Raw genomic sequence first — 16,167 nt, forward strand, 5'->3', positions numbered from 1 at the left:
CTTTTTTTCTACCCATTTATGCATTTTTTTTTTTTAAATTATGCAGTCCAGAAAATAAAGTACTTTTTAAAGCTATCTGAAACAGAATCATTAACATCAGTTTGATTGAAGACCTTTTATTTTGAAATATGTATTTATCAAGTCTGCAAAATGTGTGGAAATAAAGCATTGATTATTTGAATTGTCAAACAGTTGTGAACTAAAATACGGCATCTTAACCGCTCTAATGAAGTCCCTTTAAATTTAGGCTCTAACCACAGGATGTGCCTGTAAAACATGTCAACATCCGTGAACGCGTGCGCTCAATTACAATGTATTGTTACAATGTGCAATGCCAAATGGAGTCGTACTGTAGATTGTGACAGACAGCATCAACAGTCATCGGATCTGTGTGTGAAAACACAGCAGCTAAACAAGTATTATGCCAGAAACAGTCACGACATTAGACTGCAAATATACAAGTATATTCAGCACTCTATTATTAATTATTGTAAAGACCAGTGATAATTAAGACACTTTGTACTACGTCAAGAATAGAATGATCATATTGTGGATTTAAAAAGAAGACATGTAACTTAAGTATTGTTGAATATATTTGCAAAACACAGTGTAAAAAACAGTATAAAGATAAACTGTATGTGCCGTGCGGAAATAAATACATGACATGCGTGTTCATGCAAACTACAGCTCCCAACAGAGGTGACAATTCTGCCCATTAAAAATTAAACATCTCTGCAGGTTTACAGCAATCAGACATGAAAAAAGACCCAAAATGTCATTGAGCTCTACAGCAATTGTGCAAACATACGGTATTTCAATGCAGCTAGAGCAGGGGTGGGCAAACTTTTTGACTCGCGGGCCGCATTAATTTAACAAAATTGACGGGGGGGGGGGGGGGGGGGGGGGGGGTTATGTAGTATTTTACACATAACAGTCCATTTTTACACCTATATTTTTACACATATTTTACATGTAAAAGTGTCATGCAATCTGCTATATGTGCACTTTGAAATCATTTATTTGATGTAAAGTGTGTTTCTCAATGTATTATTATTATTATTGTTATTTTTATTAGAATTATTATTATTATTAGTTATAGTAATGCTATTATATTATTATTATTTTGTTATAATAATATTACTACCATTATTATATTAATATTATTAACAACAATATTAATATAATACTAGTATTATTATCATTATTTGTATTACTATTATTGTGCTTGTGCTCCTTTTTCCAGGAGTATTTTGTAATATTATTACCATTATTATATTAATATTATTAACAACAATATTAATATAATAGTAGTATTATTATCATTATTGACAACATTATTATTATTATTATTATTATTATGTGCTTGTGTCCCTTTTTACAGGAGCATTTTGTAACAGACCACATCAAATATCGAAATTGATAAAGCAGCTACCTCAACCATCAAAAAATTGGCCCAAGCCACGATGCCAGGTTGTACGTTGAGTTCAAATGAAATATTTGGAAAAAACAGGCGGGCCATATTGAAACACTTGGTGGGCCGGATGTGGCCCCCGGGCCGTAGTTTGCCCACCCCTGAGCTAGACGATCAGGCTGTTCCGGGTCTTGATTTGTTTGCTTCTAAAACGGAATGTTGTTTTGAAAAGCACATTTATGCCGACTTGTGAAAAGTGCAAATGCAGCCAATGATCCCTAAATTCTCCAAAGAAACAGTACAAAAAGACATAAAAAAGTACAGCTCCCTTAAAAATCAGCCAGGCAGTGAATAAATAGTGGTACCCTCACTTTAGGAATATAATGAACCTTACAAACTACAATCTGCAGTAGAATGAGCCTCCCAAAAACTACTTAAAGCCACTTTGCAGACAGACTGACGGCAAAATATTGCAGTGTCTTTTTTTACTCGTACTAATAAACCTTCTTGTGCAGGCAGCTTTGAAAGTAAGCTGTAAGTAAATTGTTAAAAATTCAAAAAAGTATAAAATCGAAGTCTTAAGACACAAAGTGAAGATATGATTGGCCAAAGTATCATACAGTAAACCTCGGATATATCGGAAATTCGCTCACAACGGACAGATAAAAAAAGAACCGATTTTTCTGTAATTTTTTTTTTTTTTTTATTACAATAACTATGGGACCCGGTGTTGCCATCAGAGAATTAATGAAAAGCGGTCCACTAAGCTTAAGTTAATTTCCATTTAAGGACCGAAATAATACTAATTATTTTAAGTCAAAATAGCAACTAAATGCTGATTAATATTTTTCTTGAATATATCCATATTTGGTAAGGTGGGAAAGGTGTCAGCGAGTTCCATAGACGGCATGCCCTTGGTACGTAAGAGGATTGGTGAAGATGTGTGCAAGACCTGGGGATAGTTACACAGTATGAATGTGCAGTAGAGGAGGATCTTGTTGTCCTCAAACTAGCAAACACCGGGGGGATGATCGAACCAATTTCCAACGATGGCTTGAAGAAGAAATGTCTGTAAAAATGTGCAGAGAGTAGCAACATCTCTTCTAAGCTCCAAGGGGTAAATACCAGCATTGATTGGGTCTTCAATGTTCAGAAGACGCAAGGCCTTCCGCTGAAGTCTGCATAGAATACTGAGAGCAGTATTGCCAGCTCCACTCCAAATGGGTGATGCATACTCCATGAGGGGTCGAATGTAGGCCTTGTAGATGGTAACTCTGGCCTTGAAGAGGAGAAGATCCCTTGACCGACTTAGGATGTACTAGAGCCGCTTTGCAGTCTTCTTAGCAAGATATGTAATATATGGGGTCCAAGTAACAGTGTTGGTAATAACAACACCAATTCCATTTCCAATAAAAATTCATTGCATATATCGGATTTTTTTTTATAACGAATTTCGCCTATTTCGGACAAAATCTCCAGTCCCGTTCCAATGCATTTCCATTAAATTTCCCTCGCATGTATCGGATGGAGGCGGCACGGCGGTCTGGTGGTTAGTGCGCAGACCTCACAGCTAGGAGACCAGGGTTCGGTCCCCGCCCTCGGCCATCTCTGTGTGGAGTTTGCATGTTCTCCCCGTGCATGCGTGGGTTTTCTCCGGGTACTCCGGTTCCCACATTCCAAAAACATGCTAGGTTAATTGGCCACTCCAAATTGTCCATAGGTATGAATGTGAGTGTGAATGGTTGTTTGTCTATATGTGCCCTGTGATTGGCTGGCGACCAGTCCAGGGTGTACCCCGCCTCTCGCCCGAAGACAGCTGGGATAGGCTCCAGCACCCCCCGCGACCCTCGTGAGGAAAAAGCGGTAGAAAATGAATGAATGAATGAATGAATGTATCGGATGGCCGCACCGTGGTGCTCCGATTCGCCGAATCGTGACAGGCCGCATTACGACGTCATTTGCAGCGTTTTCAGCGTCCAGGTACATTGGAAACATAGTCAAGGAAGTGCCTTTTTATAACGGATAAAGTACGATTTACACATATACCGGATATAAATCCGATATATATGCGTAAAACGGACATTTTCCGGTATACGCATATAACGGATTTCGCTTATATCGGACAAAACCAGTGGGAACAATTGAATCCGATATATCCGAGGTTTACTGTATTAGCTAGTGCAGTGATTCCCAACTACAATGCCGCTGCACATTAGAATGTCATGAAAGATCCCAAATGATCCTTGTTCATCCGGACTAGCCCCCTTTTGCTAATAATAAAACATATCGCTTCCCTAAAGATTTTTCTAATGTAAAATATGTACCTCATTAAAGGTTGGAAAACACTGAGCAAGTGAACCACCTGAGCTCTGTTGCTATGAGACCGTTTATAAAAAAAAAAAAAAAAAAAAAAAAAAAAGTGTGTGGTTTCTAACTACTCTCCAAACAGATAAATTAAGACACTACGCAGTTGTCGCTATTTTGGACCTCGTGGGAGTCGGTGCTATCAGTGTTGCATTTGTTGGTCACCTGGTGCGTTGTGGAGTCATGAGGCAGCTCCGCAGTGTCACCCGGAAACATGCGCTCCTGCTCCGGAGTCTCCGCAGACGCGTCTTCGTACGTGCTCGCTGTGTCAGAGTCGCTCTTATCCGGAGAAGGATCTCGTTCGGTGTAGCTTTCGTAAGGCCTCCGATGCACCCCGTCACCAGAGACAGGGTTGTCCAGTGCGAGGGAGGGGGCACTATTGGCCACCCACTTCATCTTTATCGTCGCATTTCCGTCGTCCGTCTTGGATGCTGGTGCAGCTTCACACGGGGAGGTGTCGTCATTGGCATTACCATTCATTTGGTGTGCTGGTCTCGTTGCATCCACCGACTCTTTGGTATTTCTTTCCTATACAGAAACATAGTAACAGCAAAGTAAAGCCAACAACATGCATTGGATTGGAATTATGTTAATAAGAATGTGTACTTTTCCTATACCATCCATTTATACTTATTGATACATATCAATACAATACTATATCAGGGTTGATGTGGAACTGGAACTGAAATGTTTCCTGTAAAACAGGGGTCTCAAACTCAATTTACCTGGGGGCCACCGGAGCTAGTTTCTGGGTGAAGCCAGGCTTCAAAAAAAATAAAAAATAAACAAAACGCATTTATTAAAAACTGGGAAAAAAAAAATCTATACAAAAAATATCTTCAATGCTTTTGCTTCTGCTATACCCTACACTTTTTCAGTACTTTGGTTCCGGTTTTCCACACCAAAATATCTGATAAAACATTCCACGGTTCTCAAACTTAAAAAAAAAAAAAAAAAAAAAACCTAAAACGCATTTATTAAAAACTGGGGAAAAAAAAATCAATAAAAAAAATATCTTCAATGCTTTTGCTTCTGCTATACCCTACACTTTTTCAGTACTTTGGTTCCGGTTTTCCACACCAAAATATCTGATAAAACATTCCACGGTTCTCAAACTTAAAAAAAAAAAAAAAAAAACCTAAAACGCATTTATTAAAAACTGGGGAAAAAAAAATCAATAAAAAAAATATCTTCAATGCTTTTGCTTCTGCTATACCCTACACTTTTTCAGTACTTTGGTTCCGGTTTTCCACACCAAAATATCTGATAAAACATTCCACTGTTCTCAAACTTTAAAAAAAAAACAAAAAAAAAAAAAACCTAAAACGCATTTATTAAAAACTGGGAAAAAAAAAATCAATAAAAAAAATATCTTCAATGCTTTTGCTTCTGCTATACCCTACACTTTTTTCTGTACTTTGGTTCCGGTTTTCCACACCAAAATATCTGATAAAACATTCCACTGTTCTCAAATATCTTAATTTTAATTTTTCTATACACAAAATAAGATTAAAAAAAATAAACAAATTAACAAAAAAGACAATAAATCAATCAGTAATAAATAAGTTAAATAATAATAAAACAGCAAATAAGAAAAACGTAAAAAAACACATACAGTTGGTTTACCCAATTAGCAAGTTAGCATCGTACTCAGTTCCATCTGGGAGCAGCGTCGTAACTTTAACAACATGTTTGATTAGATGCTTTATCTATTTTCTATTTTATTCCAAACCATTTCCTGCATTTATTTGTACCCAGCGTCATAAGCCTTTAGCTTCATTGCTAATCCAAAGCAAAACAGGGCGGGGGTAACAGGGTAGGGTAACAGTATGGGCGGGGGCAAAATCATGTTAATTGTGTCCGGTGTGCACACGGCTTTAAGCTGTCATTTCGACATTAAACTTTGATATCAAGGTGGGGGGCCTCAAACTAGCGTCTCGTGGGCCGCATTTGGCCCGCGAGTTTGAGACCCCTGCTGTAAAATATCACATGACCTCTTTTAATGTTTCCACTTTCTGCATCAGAGAGCGGACCAAAGTCTCCAGTTTCCTCTTTGCATCCCGTTCCCGCTCCAACTCCTGCAGAGCAGATTAGAGACAAGTGGCGTCGTCAGCTTCGGTCACAATCCAAAACTAGTAAACGTTACATATGTTGGTGTCGCAGCACCACGGAGCACACCGACGCACCAAATGAGCATCTCGAGCCTCCCTTTGGGCCTCGGCCAGCAGCTCCTCTACACCCTCCAACGTGTCCTGCAAAACGTCCACCTGGAACAACAGAGCCTCACGCTCCACCTCCAGCCCACGCAACTCGTGCAGCGCCTCGTCATAGCTGGCCTGTAGCTCCAGCTACACCGCAAACAAGGTAACCAAATCAATATGTGTCCTGTGACTGTGTGGGGGCTGAAAAAATATACTATTATGCTATTATATAGTTAACAGTTACAGCATACATATAGCATATATACTGTATATACAATAATTAGACATATTTATACATGAAGAAAGTGTCACCATTTCAGGAAGTCCCATGAAGAGGTCCTGCTCAGACTGCTGAAAGGACAAAAATACATGATGTAATGTTAAATGACATGAATACAAACATTACAGTAAAATAAAATACCAATATCTTTAAATTATATGTTGCTTATTGCAAAACAGTAACATACACACATCAGATAAATATTGCCCTTTTTGACCGAGTATAAAGGAATCGGGTCTTAATAATATGACACTGCATCAATCAGGGCGGCACGGCGGTCTAGTGGTTTGCGCGCAGACCTCACAGCTAGGAGACCAGGGTTCAATTCCACCCTCGGCATGTTCTCCCCGTGCATGTGTGGGTTTTCTCTGGGTACTCCGGTTTCCTCCCACATTCCAAAAACATGCTAGGTGAATTGTCCATAGGCATGAATGTGAGTGTGAATGGTTGTTTGTCTATATGTGCCCTGTGATTGGCTGGCGACCAGTCCAGTGTGTACCCCGCCTCTCGCCCAAAGACAGCTAGGATAGACAGCACCTCCGCGACCCTTGTGAGGAAAAAGCGGTAGAAAATCAATCAGTTCATGCCATCTTTGACGTGCGCACTGACTCTGTCTCACACTTAATTTGCACATCAGATGGTAGAACACATTTGTCGCGTCGTCACTGTTGATTTGAAAACTTTGCATATTATGGTCTCTTGCTCAAAATCTGCTCTATTGCAACCAAACCACTTCCTTATTACAGAGGTACTTCCCAGTTCATCTACTACTCTGCTTCTCCTCTGCCTTACGTTATGCAAATTTATTCTTTTGTCGTCTCTGCTCTGCACCGTTGTGGTAGACGTGAGGCGTCAATGTGTTTTGTGGCTCAAAGTGGCAGAAGAAACTCTGCTCTTTTCTGTTTAAAATGATCATTCTCTCCGGCATAAGTCACTCTCTTAAGAAGTTATACTGGTATACCAGTACATAGTAAAAATTATCGCCCAACCCTATTAATTATAGCCAGGTATTTACTTCCCTAAACAGCAAAGTGGTTGAGCACAGCAGCAGAACCAATGTTGTACTAGCAGTAAGGAGCAAACTGCACAGTCAGCATTAATACTGTGTGTTCATTGTAATCAACAGTGCAGGATTTTTACTACTTTAAAGCGCATGCAGAGGTACACGAAAGCTGTCTGAATCTGACCACTCGTGATATTCCAAATCCAGCTACTACCATTTTCGGGTGTTAATAAAAAGTGTACAGGAAGTCAGCTGCTCATGAACAATGTTTTTTTTTTTTTTTTTAATTATTATTCGACACCCTAAATGTTACTTGAACATACTGCTGTGGTTAGTTGAGCAGTGGCACTAACTGGAACAAGTTAGTTCATATTATTACAGGTAAATGCAAATCATAATATTGAACAACTGACGTGACATTTGCCTATGCAAAACCAATAAGACAAGTAACTAATGAGATCAATAAGAGTGGCCTATACAAATATGTATACAAAATCATATTTTTATTTTTAAAAATATGTATATAAAATCATATTTTTATAAAGAGTCAGAAGTAGATATCCAACTATTCGTTTCGTATTGCTCTCATGCGACTGAGCAGGTGTACCCAATTGGTGAGGGCATTACATAAAACAATCGTTAAACCTGATACTCATTGTTAAATTCCTTTGTTTGAAGGTAATTCAAAGTAGCAGAGTTATTCCTGCGACTCTTACCTGGCTGTCAGGCCTCCTCTTCAAGGTTCCTGCTCGGCTGTCGCTTCGTGTTAGACGCCTGGACGAGCTTTCAGCCTGGTGAACGCAGTTAGTGTTTCACTTAGCATCACTGTCAACAAATAGCCGGCTAGCAACCTAGCTAGCTAGCTAGTAGGAGGAAGTAGGTGAAAACCTTTAAAAACTAAGACTAAGAAGACGCTTTTGGTCGTAAAAACAATATCCGAAGTGTGAATTTATACCATTTCAGAATATCCGTTTTACATTCTTAACCAAACCTAATGTTCTCACCTCCTTTATGAAGCTACGGAGTGATTCATCCTCGCTGATTCCACGCGAGAACGCCCGCTTCTTTGGAGATCCACTGTTGTCCACAGTGACTGACAGCATGTTTTAACCCTTTTTAACCAAGTGTTTTATGTAAGCTCCACGGGGACTAGATGATGTGTTGTCTCCCACGCAAAAGCAGCAGGAACAGAAACAGGAACAGCGTACCGTAACAATGACGACGCCCATGCAAGTACGGGGACTCGTGAGGGTCAAAACCCGCCTTACCCAAGCCAAAAAATTATGTATATATTTATGTATACATGCCACCTTGTCACATAATTCTATTAATCAACATAAAATGACAATCTCGTATCACTGCAGTAACACTACACCCTTGAAGAACCCAATAAAAACGTACAGATGGCAGAATCGATCCAAATCATTGTTGCCAACTCCTCAGTAAGAAAAGTAGCTATTGGCTATCATTATTGTGACGTCATTATCTTATTTGCATATTATTCTCCTCTAACGTAACAGATGCTGGTGAAAAAAAACATAACGTAGGAGAGACAAAAAAAGTTAATAAAAACACATTAATCGTATTTAGAACTACAAATAAATTTGCTTCTTAGTTAGTTAATTTCAAATTCATATATTAATGCAATAAAAATTACATTATATTGTATGAGAAGGAAGAAAAAAGATGCAGTACACACTCATAACACTCTTATTTTTGTCCAGCAGATGTCACTGTTGGGTCAGTGATGCCACATTGACAAATAAGAGTGTACTTTATTGTAAAAATACAGGAACTTTTTTGGTTATTTATTAAGCTCAATCACAGTCATGTGTTTTTTTTTAATGCATTTAAATAGTTATAGTCTTGACATTCTTAAAATATGCACGCTTAAAATGGAGAAAGGATGACTTTTGAGATAATTATTAAAACCTTTAGTAAGATTATAAAATATGACTGGAGTAAACAATCCATTTTCTAATGTAAGTAACATTTTATGGTATGGTAATGTGTGTCTTATTGGAGTTGGATATATAATTTAACAAAAATTGACACCTAATTATACAAGATTGTGCAGGTTTGCATCATGTAATTTGTTTAAGCTGCAGGGAGGTAAAAGTTAATAATTAAATAGTCACATTAGTATTAAAAAAAACACAGCATGTCATATTTTTTATTTACAAGAGACCTCAAGAGAGACCTTGCACCCTCCCTTCGCTCTGTCCCTCTTGACTTGGTGACAGACCTAAAAGCCTTTTGTTGCAATCTTAGCCAATGGAGACGGATTACGACAGCGGGCAGCTGAGATATATAAAGAGCCCCCTTTTTGACCGTACTTGCACATTTTCCAGTGACACTTCTGCACACTCACACACATACACACATACACATATGCACATACACACACACACACCTCCATGGACTGAAACTTGTACAGAGGACGCCAAAAAAAAACCAACCATCCATACTCCATGTGATCAACTTTCAATAAAGACGCAAGAAACACTGGAACGCACTTTTTTTTTTTTTTTTAAACATTTTCCATCGCAAAAGAGCTCAACTTCGCTGTGTTGGATTAGATGTCACTTTGTTACGATTAAGGAGCGACGCAAGAGAGGAAATTTGAGCGGGTAAAGTGAGTTTCAAAAAGAGAGAAACAACAAAAAAAAACAAACAAAAAAAAGTTGCATTGCCTGGTGTCCACTCATCGTCATGTCGAGGTATAACTTCTTACTGTGCTTGATGGTGCTCATCTCCTTGGGACAGTCGGGGAGCGATGAGCCCAATCTGCTGCTGCCTCTCGCCAGCGAGACGCCCACGGATGCCGGCCTATCGCTCCTGGATGAGGACGCCGGTTCCCACGAGTGCTCCGCCTGCGTTTGGAGGGAACAAAGCAAAGTGCTGAGGCTGGAGACCATCAAGTCGCAGATCTTGAGCAAGCTGCGTCTCAAGCAGGCGCCTAACATCAGCCGGGAGGTGGTCAACCAGCTGCTGCCCAAGGCGCCTCCGCTCCAGCAGCTGCTGGACCATCACGACTTCCAAGGAGACGCGTCCTCTCAGGATGATTTTATGGAGGAGGATGAGTACCACGCCACCACGGAGTCTGTCATCACCATGGCGTCTGAGCGTGAGTAACAGTTTACAACTTCGTTATCCGATCCGAGGACGCTGTGCGTAATTACGCACGGGAGAGTTCCTCTCATTGGAGTTTCTGCGCCTGGTTTAAATTCTTTGAATTGACTAATTAGCTCAATCAGCTGTTGGTGGCAGCTGTCAAAAGGAGATTAAGGCTGATAAATCAATAATCGAGCATCCGGAGCGATTCAACCTTAAGCAGACATCTCCAATATGGCCTGATGGACTTTTTTTTTTTTTTTTTTTTTGCTTTCAATGCCTCTAATGATGATGATGATGATAATGGAGGTCCACCTGGTGACCGGGGTATGTTTTTTGGAGCATGGCAGCTGCTGTGGAGTCCTCCTCCAATCTGACACCTCTTATTGCACATGTGTGTGAACGCATGACAAAGCAGGGTGAACGTCAAGTACATTATTTATGATATGCGCGTCAGAACCCAAAATTCGGAGAGTTATAACAACAACATGAAATATTTGGTGCGCACTTCCCCGGTTTTATAATAATAATAATAATAATAATAATAATAATAATAATAATAATAATAATAATAATAATAATAATAAAGCACAGGCAGCCCCCTTGGAGACGTTTTATCAAATGACTGCTGAACGCCGGCAGCTGTGCTCTATCGCTCTTTTATAGGAGCCTCTACCGGTTTCCCTGCTGTTCATCGCAGTGAGAAAAAGTGTGTCCAAAAAGCTGCTATTGTTCCCCCCCTCATGCAGCCCCCCCCCACCCCCCCACCGGCCGCACTTGCCTTTTTAAATGCGAACTTTATAGGCGCAGCTCGTTTTTTTTTTTTTTCCACCACGGACGCACAAAGACAGAGAAGCACTCGGGGTCGAGGGGAGTGTGTGACCTTTTTTCCTGCAAGATCGTGGGGTTCAACAACATTTACACACGTAATATATTCTGCACAAGGCGGATAAAAACACGCCCCATATAATCAGCTCGTACACCACCAGTGAACAAAGATGCGCATGTGTGTGTGTGTGTGTGTGTGTAGTAAGGAGCACCATGTGGTCTAAATATACATGACTTTTTTTTTTATTATACTTTTACTATACATCTCTCTACCCTAAATGTATAAAACTATCAATATAACTTAGAACTTCACTCGCTAAATGTTCTAAAAAAGGTCAGTAAGGATAATTCATAATGGCGCCTAGAGAGAACATACTAACTCCTTATTTCTAAAATCACAAATACTTCAACTTGATCATATAGTTCATTTTTAAACAGCTAAAATAATGCAAATATGGGGTAATAACTATATAAAAGCAATCTTCACTCGCTAAATGTACTGCAAAAAAAAGGTCAGTAAGGATAATTCCTAATGCCGCCTACCGAGAACATACTAACTCCTTATTTCTAAAATCACAAATACTTCAACTTGCAGATATAGTTCATTTTTAAACAGCTAAAATAATGCAAATATGGGGTAATACCTATATAAAAGCAATCTTCACTCGCTAAATGTACTGCAAAAAAAAAAGGTCAGTAAGGATAATTCATAATGACGCCTACAGAGAACATACTAACTCCTTATTTCTAAAATCACAAATACTTCAACTTGCTGATATAGTTCATTTTTAAACAGCTAAAATAATGCAAATATGGGGTAATACCTATATAAAAGCAATCTTCACTCGCTAAATGTACTGCAAAAAAAAAAGGTCAGTAAGGATAATTCATAATGACGCCTACAGAGAACATACTAACTCCTTATTTCTAAAATCACAAATACTTCAACTTGCTGATATAGTTCATTTTTAAACAGCTAAAATAATGCAAATATGGGGTAATACCTATATAAAAGCAATCTTCACTCGCTAAATGTACTGCAAAAAAAAAAGGTCAGTAAGGATAATTCATAATGACGCCTACAGAGAACATACTAACTCCTTATTTCTAAAATCACAAATACTTCAACTTGCTGATATAGTTCATTTTTAAACAGCTAAAATAATGCAAATATGGGGTAATAACTATATAAAAGCAATCTTCACTCGCTAAATGTACTGCAAAAAAAAGGTCAGTAAGGATAATTCATACTGCCGCCTGCAGAGAACATACTAACTCCTTATTTCTAAAATCACAAATACTGAAACTTGCTGATATAGTTCATTTTTAAACAGCTAAAATAATGCAAATATGGGGTAATACCTATATAAAAGCAATCTTCACTCGCTAAATGTACTGCAAAAAAAAAAGGTCAGTAAGGATAATTCATAATGACGCCTACAGAGAACATACTAACTCCTTATTTCTAAAATCACAAATACTTCAACTTGCTGATATAGTTCATTTTTAAACAGCTAAAATAATGCAAATATGGGGTAATAACTATATAAAAGCAATCTTCACTCGCTAAATGTACTGCAAAAAAAAAGGTCAGTAAGGATAATTCATACTGCCGCCTGCAGAGAACATACTAACTCCTTATTTCTAAAATCACAAATACTGAAACTTGCTGATATAGTTCATTTTTAAACAGCTAAAATAATGCATAAGGCTAAAAATAACCAATTAGCTAAAAATGTCATCCAATACTTCTCTACAAGAGAGGAGAAATATGATCTCAGGGAAGAACTACATTTGAAACACTTCTATGCTAGGACTACGTTATGCTAGCCATAGCATTTCAGTATGTGGAATCAAACTATGGAATGGATTGAGTAAGGAAATCAAACAATGCACAACGATGAGCCAATTCAAGAAACAATACAAGCAGTTGATGTTTGCTAAATACAAGGATGAAGAGTCTTGAACCAGTCATGATGTGCTATATATATCACTATATTGACACTTACTATGGTACCCATTATGGCATTGGATGCTCATATCACCGAGTACTTCGGTACGAGGTACATTATTTAAAAAAAAAAAACCTTAAACTGTATTATGGAAAGCAGGAAGTGAACAAATGAAACAGTTACTGATTGTAAAAGTACCAGATGGAGGGGTAGGATTTAATAAGCTTTGCTTCTTCCTACTCCTTTTGGACATGTGGAACTGTGAACTGATTATGTGATGCATTCAATTGTAATCTGATGCATGTTCAAATGAAATAATACCATTACCATTACCAACTAATATGATACACAATATATACTATACAGGTTTATGTTAAGTATATTCGTGATACAAAAGTAAATTTGACTCCTATTACTTTGTTATCATTAATTAAGGTATTATTACACTGTACTTGTTTCTTACCAAAGGTTTAGCGCGACCCTTTTACCAGCGTGGGAAACACTCGTTCTTTCAATTCTTTTAACTGTGAAACAACTATCTTGGTCAATAACTACGTTTTGAATACAATACAAGCAATTGCACCGCACGGTGGACGAGTGGTTCGGGAGATCGAGAAGACCTGGGTTTGATTCTCCGCTCCATGTGTGCGTTCCAAAAACATGCTAGGTTAATTAGCGACTCCAAATTGTCCATAGGTATGAATGTGAGTGTGAATGGTTGTTTGTCTATATGTGCCCTGTGATTGGCTGGCCACCAGTCCAGGGTGTACCCCGCCTCTCATCCAAAGTCAGCTGCGATATAGGCTCCAGGGCATAGTGAGGATAAGCGGCATAGAAAAAGATGGATGGACAAGCAATTGCAATGCCAGCACTGGAGAAAGTCAAAGTGTATTGAGGTTCGAGGTGGTCTCCTTATATGATGCCCCCCCCCCCCCCCCCACCCCCACCCTTGTGGTTGTGGTCACAATGATCACAATAGCCACGTTTACATGGACCCAAATATTCCAATTCCATTCGGGTTATTTGCTCAAACGGAAGGAATCTAACACCTCATTCCGAAAGAAAAGTGCCAATCGGATTCACAGGGGTGGAATATTCCTTTCCATAATCCGATTGAGGTATCTCGTACCCGCTCAATCGGAAAGTTCTTTTAGCGCATGCTCAGCTGTGACGTAACACACGTGACGTAACACACGTGACGTAACGTTTTGAAAATGGCGGCGAGCAGTCATCACTGGACTACAGCGGGAAGTTGGTTTTTGATACAAACTTTAATCAAATCAAACGTTCAAGTTGCGGCTTTAAAAAAAAAGCATAGTAACTGTCAACAACCATGGTAATCACACTCTTGTCCGCCATCTTTGATGATGTTGTTTACGTTTTACTGCGCATGCCCCATTGACTATTCCGTTCCGATTATAGCTTTGCATGTAGACCGGAGATTGGAATATTCCTTTCCATGTACAGTAAACCTCGGATATATCGGATTCAATTGTTCCCACTGGTTTTGTCCGATATAAGCGAAATCCGTTATATGCGTATACCGGAAAATGTCCGTTTTACGCATATATGGGATTTATATCCGGTATATGCGTAAATGGGATTTTATCCGTTATAAAAAGGCACTTCCTTGACTATGTTTCCAATGTACCTGGACGCGCAGGCAACGCTGCAAACGCTGCAAATGACGTCGTATAGCGGCCTGTCACGATTCGGCGAATCGGAGTGCCACGATGCGGCCATCCGATATATGCGAGAAAAAATTTAACGGAAATGCATTGGAACGGGACTGGAGATTTTGTCCGAAATAGGCGAAATCCGTTATAAAAAAAATCCGATATATGCAATGAATTTTTATTGGAAATGCATTACAGAAAAATCGTTTCTTTTTTATCTGTCCGTTGTGAGCGAATTTCCGATATATCCGAGGTTTACTGTATACACTGTTTTCTGGTACGTCATTCGGAAAGATTCCATTCGGAAAAATGAAAATTTAATGTTAGTGTATCGGGCTAATGTAGTTTCAACCAGTCTTGGCTAGGTGGCTGAGCATCTCAGCCAGGAGACGGCAAGGTGCCTCATGATAAAATAAAACGGTGTGTGTGTGTTTGTGTGTGTGTGTGTGTGGGGGGGGGGGGGTGTTAGAGAGAGATAATTACGAGAACAGGGTGCGTTTGTTCCGATTGTGTGTTTTTTTGTTGTGAACAATCGCAAATATGTTGCAATACCAGAACACACAATGTTTCTGAATGCGTTGTACTGTGTCTTAGTGTTATGTCGCTGCTTTAACTGTCATGTTTCAGCACTTCCTCCTCACGCCAGCTGCAGTTTTCATCATATGCTATTTTTCTCCCTCACCCCCACCACCACCACCATTTTTTTTCTTGCCTGTAGCGCCTCAGCGGGGGATCCCAGAGGATTAGAAGTGCCTTCCTTTCTGTCTTTCTGTGATAGAAGGAGGGCTTCAAACACTATATGCTGTGTGTTTTTCCGCGCACACCTCAAACCCAATCATCTTTTTTTTTTTTCACGGTCATGCAACACGCCCGCCTTTGATGGCTGTGTGGGTTCATACAGTACATACTGTACTGGACCCATGCCAGTGTTGCTTCTTAGTATTCACACAAGGTACACGTGGGTGCCGCAGTGGGGGTTGACAGGGTTCATGCTTCAGAGTTGCTAATTACTATGAAATTGCATGGAAAAGTACATCTATTTATATCATGGCGCGGGACTTAATGCGCTGAAGCATCCGCCCTCCGTACAGTATGTTCCGGAAGCGACGTTCATTCGTATTTCATGTCAAAGCAGCGTTCATAATAGCTGATTTTGAGGTTAGTTGTGTAGTTTTTTTAGGGGGTTTTGAGCCCACCTGTTAAAACTTTTAGGCTTCTGTTATCGGATATACATTTGTCAACGAGTGGCAACTTCAATTGTATTACTTTTTATCCGGGACTTACATAATGACAGTCTGAAATTCCAAATTCTGGCAATATAGACAGCATTAAGAAGTG

The 16,167-nt window shown here is 39.3% G+C and overlaps 2 protein-coding genes across 4 annotated transcripts in view; one reads left to right on the forward strand and one right to left on the reverse strand.

The window, feature by feature from the left end:
* Positions 1 to 2,025: 2,025 nt before the first annotated feature.
* si:ch1073-456m8.1 (leucine-rich repeat flightless-interacting protein 1) lies at positions 2,026 to 8,462 on the reverse strand. Of its 2 annotated transcripts, none has more exons than XM_058055891.1 (6): positions 8,264 to 8,462; positions 7,976 to 8,050; positions 6,289 to 6,324; positions 5,962 to 6,123; positions 5,770 to 5,853; positions 2,026 to 4,303 (listed from the first exon to the last, which is right to left on the reverse strand). In XM_058055891.1, the coding sequence occupies exons 1-6, from the start codon at positions 8,360 to 8,362 to the stop codon at positions 3,866 to 3,868; spliced, it is 894 nt and encodes a 297-aa protein (XP_057911874.1). In that variant the 5' UTR covers positions 8,363 to 8,462; the 3' UTR covers positions 2,026 to 3,865. The 2 variants fall into 2 exon arrangements, with proteins under 2 accessions (XP_057911874.1, XP_057911873.1); XM_058055890.1 differs by having other exon boundaries at positions 6,289 to 6,327; positions 8,264 to 8,454.
* A 1,082-nt stretch (positions 8,463 to 9,544) lies between these two features.
* gdf11 (growth differentiation factor 11) overlaps positions 9,545 to 16,167 on the forward strand; it is a 35,089-nt gene continuing 28,466 nt past the window's right edge. For both annotated transcript variants that reach the window (XM_058055880.1, XM_058055881.1), the window contains exon 1: positions 9,545 to 10,386. In XM_058055880.1, coding sequence (XP_057911863.1) covers positions 9,972 to 10,386 — 415 coding nt within the window. In that variant the 5' untranslated portion in view covers positions 9,545 to 9,971. The remainder of the gene's footprint in view (positions 10,387 to 16,167) is intronic.

This window comes from Doryrhamphus excisus, chromosome 18 (genome assembly GCF_030265055.1).
Source record: "Doryrhamphus excisus isolate RoL2022-K1 chromosome 18, RoL_Dexc_1.0, whole genome shotgun sequence".
NCBI lineage: Eukaryota > Metazoa > Chordata > Actinopteri > Syngnathiformes > Syngnathidae > Doryrhamphus > Doryrhamphus excisus.